The sequence below is a fragment of the Cebus imitator genome, unplaced genomic scaffold (genome assembly GCF_001604975.1).
Source record: "Cebus imitator isolate Cc_AM_T3 unplaced genomic scaffold, Cebus_imitator-1.0 Scaffold179, whole genome shotgun sequence".
Lineage (NCBI taxonomy): Eukaryota > Metazoa > Chordata > Mammalia > Primates > Cebidae > Cebus > Cebus imitator.
In genome coordinates, this window is record NW_016107494.1 from 1,818,315 (window position 1) to 1,824,125 (window position 5,811).

Genomic DNA, 5,811 nt, shown 5'->3' on the forward strand with positions numbered 1-5,811 from the left:
TGAGACGGAGTTTCCCTCTTGTTACCCAGGCTGGAGTGCAATGGCGCGATCTCAGCTCACCGCAACCTCCACCTCCCGGGTTCAGGCAATTCTCCTGCCTCAGCCTCCTGAGTCGCTGGGATTACAGGCACGCGCCACCATGCCCAGCTAATTTTTTTTTGTATTTTTAGTAGAGACGGGGTTTCACCATGTTGACCAAGATAGTCTCGATCTCTTGACCTCGTGATCCACCCGCCTCGGCCTCCCACAGTGCTGGGATTACAGGCTTGAGCCACCGCGCCCGGCCTAGCAATGTATTTTTAAAGGGTAGTTGGCACTACCAGGCACAGTGACTCACGCCTGTAATCCCAACACTTTGGGAGGCAGAGGCCGGTTAGATCATCTGATGTCAGGAGTTCGAGACCAGCCTGGCCAACATACCGAAACCCGGTCTTTACTAAAAGTACAAATAATTAGCCAGCTGTGGTGGCAGGTGCCTGTAATCCCAGCTGAGTCAGGAGAATCACTTGAACCTGGGAGGTGGAGGTTGCAGTGAGCCAAGATCATGCCACTGAACTCTAGTGTGGGTGACAGAGTAAGACTCCATCTCAATTAATTAATTAATTAATTAATTAAGGGTAGTTGGCACTATTGAATTAACCATACAAGTGAAGAAGTAACTGTTGGATGAAGGAGGATAGAAACAGAAAAGAGCAATTGAATTTATTAAGCTGGATCTGCTGACCAATAAGAGTTTGGTTAGATGTCATAGTAGAAGCCCGAGGCCTGGCTCAGTGACTCATACCTGTAATCTCAGCACTTTGGAAGGCTGAGACAGGAGGATTGTTTGAGTCCAGGAGTTCAAGGCCAGCCTAGGCAACATAGCAAGACCCGGTCTTGCAGCCAGAGAGGTGGGCATAGACAGCTTTATTTGTGGACGTGTGCAATAGTGAGGACGGTCACTATGAAGTAGAAGAGGGCTGCAGGTTGTTAGAAGACTCTTTTAAAGTTTCAAATTACTCTTTTTTTTTTTTTTTGAGACAGAGTCTTGCTCTGTCGCCCAGGCTGGAGTGCAGTGGTGCGGTCTTGGCTCACTGCAACCTCTGCTTCCTGGTTTCTTGCAGTTCTCCTGCCTCAGCCTCCCGAGTACCTGGGACTACAGGTGCACACCACCACGCCCGGCTAATTTTTTTTTTATTTTAGTAGAGACGGGGTTGCACTGTGTTACCCAGGCTGGTCTTGAACTCCTGAGCTCAGGCAATCTGCCCACCTCGGCCTCCCAAAGTGCTGGGATTACAGGCGTGAGCCACCGCACCTGGCCTCAAATTAGTTTTAAATGGTTTTGGCACAGTGAAATTTAGCTTTAGGTTGTCATCCATATCCATACAAATGAATTTTATTCAGCCGCAAAAAGAGATGAAGTACTGATACATGGTGCAACATAGTTGAACCTTCAAAACATTATGCTAAGTGAAAGAAGCCAGTCACAAAAGACCATATACTAAATGATTCCATTTATAGGAAAGTCCAGAAGTATCTGTGAATATACTAAAAATCATTGAATTGTATAAATTCATTCATTTGAATGAATTTAATGGCATATACAAATTAAATTTCCATAAAGCTATTTTTAAAAAAATATGTTACCCATAATCCTAGCATGCCAATCCAATAATTTTTATTTTCTAGGATATTTAGACGAGGCAAATTGGCCCAATCTGGAGAAGTATTTTGGAAGGAGCTGGGTTTGAAGGAGGAGAGTAATCATTTTAAAGGAGAGAATTAGAAGAATAAAGATGGCATATTTGAAGGGTTGGCTGTAGAAGAAAGCAAATGGGATGAGAGAACCAGAAACAGATTTTTTAGCTAGATTCAGTAGACTGGCCAGCAGAAGAAAAGGATGTTTAATAGTCTTTCAGATTCATATTGAGAATTAATTGTGTGTGTGTGTGTGTGTGTGTGTGTGTGTGTGTGTGTGTTCAGTAAATATTTATTAAGTACTTATGAGCCAGGCACTATTTAAGTTACTAGGGGTACAGCAATAAACATAATAGACAAAAACCCCTGCTGTTAGTGAGTTTGCATATTACAGTGTGGAGAGACAGACATTAAATATTAGATAGATGGTTATAAGTGTTTGACCTTTTTTCTTCTCTCTGTCACCCAAGCTGGACTGCAATGGCATGCTCATGGCTTACTGCAGCCTTGGCCTCCCAGTGCACGCGATCCTCCTGCCATAGCCTCCCATTTCACTGGACTACAGGCACATTCCACCACATCTGGCTAGTTTTCTGTAGAAACAGGGTTTTGCCATGTTGCCCGGGCTGGCCTCAAACTCCTGGACTCAAGCAGTCTATCTGCCGTGGCCTCTCAAAGTGCTGAGATTACAGGAGTGAGCCACTTCACCCAGCCAAGGTTATAAATGTTATGGAGAAAAGTAAAGCAGAGAAGATGGATGAGGGTGGTGGAGTGGTCAGGAAAGACTTCATCAAGAAAGTGACATTTTAGCTCTGAAGGAGGAGAAGGGAGTAAGCCACATAGATAAATGAGGAAAGAACATGATAGCAAAGAGAACTACACGGGTATAGGGACTCTGAAGTAGAAGCGTGCCTGTGTTTGAAGAACAGCAAAGAAGCCAGTGTTTTTGCAGCAGTGAACAAGGAGAAGAGTAGTAGGTGAGGTCACAGAAGTAATGGGGTTGGCCAGATCACATAGGACCTTGTAGCCAATTTTAAAGACCTTGACGTTCTGAGTAAGATGAAAGGCATTGGAGGCTTTTGAGCAGGGCAGTTTTGTGCTTTGATACATATATTAATGTGTTGAGAATATACTGTAAGGGATGAGGTTGAAAGTGGAATAGGGGCAGAATGTGGTGACTCACGCCTGTAATCCCAGCACTTTGGGAGACCAAGGTGGGTGAATTACCTGAGGTCAGGAGTTCAAGACCAGCCTAACCAATATGGTGAAACCCCATCTCTACTAAAAATACAAAAATTACTGGGGCTTGGTGGCCTGTGCCTGTAATCCCAGCTACTCCAGAGGGAGGCTGAAGCAGGAGAATCACTTGAACCCCGGGGGGGGTGGAGGTGGCAGTGAGCCAAGATTGCACCATTGGACTCCAACGTGGGTGACAGAGCAAGACCCTAAAAAAAAAAAAAAAAAAAAAAAAAAAAAAAAAAAAAAAAAAAAAAAAAAAAAAAAAAAAAAAAAAAAGCGAAAAACGGCTGAACCAGGGCAATGAGGGCATAGATGATAAGTAGTTGTCAGATACTAGATGTTTTGATGTGCTAGCTAGCAGGATTTGCTAATGGGTGTGTGTGACATGGAAGACAAAGAGAGGAGTAAAATTTCTCCAGCCATGTTTGTTTGTTTGTCATAAACAACTGGCAGCATAGAATTAGTATTTACTGGAATGTAGAATTCTAAGAGAAGAGCAAGTTTTGGTGGTGGGTGGTAGGTATCAGGAGCTCAGTTTTACACTTGGCAAGCTTGGGAAACCTGCTAGACATCCACGTGGAAAGACGGAGTAGGCAGTTAGGTGTGTGAGTCCAGAGCAGAGGGCAGAGTAAGGACTGAGGCATCAATTTGAAAACCATTAATGTGTATATGCTATTTAAAGCCGCGAGACTTCAGGAGATCACCAAAGCAATGAGTAATGACCGGTAAGGAAAGGGAAGAGGTTCCCTGGAAGCCAAACAAAGAAAACTTTGAAGGAATCAGGGAGAGAGGCACTGTGGGGTTCTGAGCAGGAAAATGGTGCATGGAAGTAACAATGGCAATGATCTCTTTTGATACTTTTTCACAAAATTCTTTCCCAAAGGACTGAAGATTTTAAGCAGATTATACCAGATAGAGGAACATAACGGAACATCATCTGACTTGCTCAGAATCAGAAGTGAGTGACAGAGCATGCTTGATAAGAAAGCTTTCACCAAAGCAATAAAAAATCATCCTCTCTTCCCCTCTCCGCCCCCCACCCCCTGTCAGTCATGTAACATGGTATGATATTCCCTTTCTAGCCGTGAGGTTTATATTCCTGAAATTTTCTTTTTTTTTTTTAATTTATTTATTTTACTTCAGGTACATACTAAATCTGGCATTTCTCCCCATGTTATCCCTCCCCACGAAAATTTCTATAATAAGGTCGTTTAAAGTACAGGAGCTCAAGATCTTGCATTATGAACTGAGATGGAGATTGTGAAGAGACTTTTAAAGTTTATAAGTAATTTTTTTTCTTTTGCTCAAGATGCTAGAGAAAGCATGTGAAATAAAGATAACATCAATGGCTTTGTATTTGTTTTAAATTGGATATAGTGGGTACTCTACCTTAATTTCCATTTACTACTTCCTTCTTTGGAGAGGGGAGTGGAGCAGGGTAAGTCAATATGTTGCTGAGGCTGGCCTCGAACCCCTGGGCTCAAATGATCCTCCCTCCTCAGCCTCATGAGTAGCAGGGACTATAGGTGTGGACCACGGCACCTGACTGTATGTACTGTTTCTTGCTTATTAGAGACTTCTCTGCATCTCCCTCTTCTATCCTATAACTTCGAGGAAAAGATTGTAGATTTGTTTTTCATTGTTGCAGATAACAGGGAGACCTTTTTTCCTTTGTATGCTTATGCATTTAAATATTTAATACCATTCTGAGTTTTATTTGAAAATAATTATGAGGAGTACCTTTTGAAAATTCAAAAGGCATAATTTTCAGGATTTGGAGACACTTTAAAGAAAACTACATTTTAAAACATTAAGTTCTTTCCAAGATGCAAATATGATGATGCTGAAGAGGGAAATAGTCTATACATCCTGTACTGTTTTTATTTTTCTGTTCTTGGCCCCTCATTATGAATTTTTGTGTATTTGATAGGTGTGAAAAAGACAGCATGAACTTTACCCCAACACACACCCCTGTCTGCAGAAAGTAAGACATTTGCTTATTTTCAACTTGTTAAAGTAAGAAATCAAGACTTGTATAGCCTTAGTCTTAGCATAGGAACTGGAAAGGTACTGGAAACATACTTCCTAACTTTTTTTTTTTTTCTTTTTCTTTTTTTTTTTTTGAGACAGAGTCTCACTCTGTTGCCCAGGTTGGAGTGCAGTGGTGCAATCATAGCTCATTGCAGCCTTGACCTCCTGGGCTCAAGCAATCCTCCTGCCTCAGCTTCCCAAAGTGTTGGGATTACAGGCATAAGCCACTGCTCCCAGCCTGAGACAACCCCTTTTAGAAAATATGAAATGTTGGCTGGGCGCAGTGGCTCACACCTATAATCCCTGTACTTTTGGGAGGTCAAGATGGGTGGATCACTTTAGGTCAAGAGTTCAAGACCAGCCTGGCCAACATAGTGAAACCCTACATCTACTAAAAATACAAAAATTAGCCAGGCGTGGTGGCAGGCACCTATAATCTAAGCTACTCGGGAGGCTGAGGCAGGAGAATCACTTAAACCCAGGAGGTGAAAGTTGCAATGAGCCTAGATCATGCCACTGCACTCAGCCTGGGTGACAGAGCAAGACTTCATCTCAAAAAAAAAAAAGAAAATATGAACTGTTAAGTAGGCTGAGCACTGTGGCTCACACCTGTAATCCCAGCACTTTGAGAGGCTGAGGCAGGCAGATCACAGGGTCAGGAGTTTGAGATTAGCCAGCATGGTGAAACCCCGTCTCTACTAAAAAAATACAAAAATTAGCTAGGCATGGTGGCGTGCGCCTGAAATCCCAGCTATTCGGAAGGCTGAGGCAGGAGAATTGCTTAAACTCAGAGGCAGAGGTTGCAGAGCTGAGATCACACCATTGCACTCCAGCCTGGGCAACAGAGCAAGACTCCATCACAAA

The 5,811-nt window shown here is 42.8% G+C and overlaps 1 protein-coding gene across 3 annotated transcripts in view; it reads left to right on the forward strand.

Moving 5' to 3' along the window:
• CCDC77 (coiled-coil domain containing 77) overlaps nucleotides 1-5,811 on the forward strand; it is a 40,275-nt gene that overhangs the window by 2,746 nt on the left and 31,718 nt on the right. Inside the window, exons 2-3 of one of the 3 annotated variants that reach the window (XM_017545412.2) lie at nucleotides 3,800-3,978; nucleotides 4,847-4,900. The exons of 1 other annotated variant lie outside the window; for it this stretch is intronic. In XM_017545412.2, coding sequence (XP_017400901.1) covers nucleotides 4,863-4,900 — 38 coding nt within the window. In that variant the 5' untranslated portion in view covers nucleotides 3,800-3,978; nucleotides 4,847-4,862. The remainder of the gene's footprint in view (nucleotides 1-3,799; nucleotides 3,979-4,846; nucleotides 4,901-5,811) is intronic. One more of the 3 variants, XM_017545410.2, reaches the window with a different exon arrangement.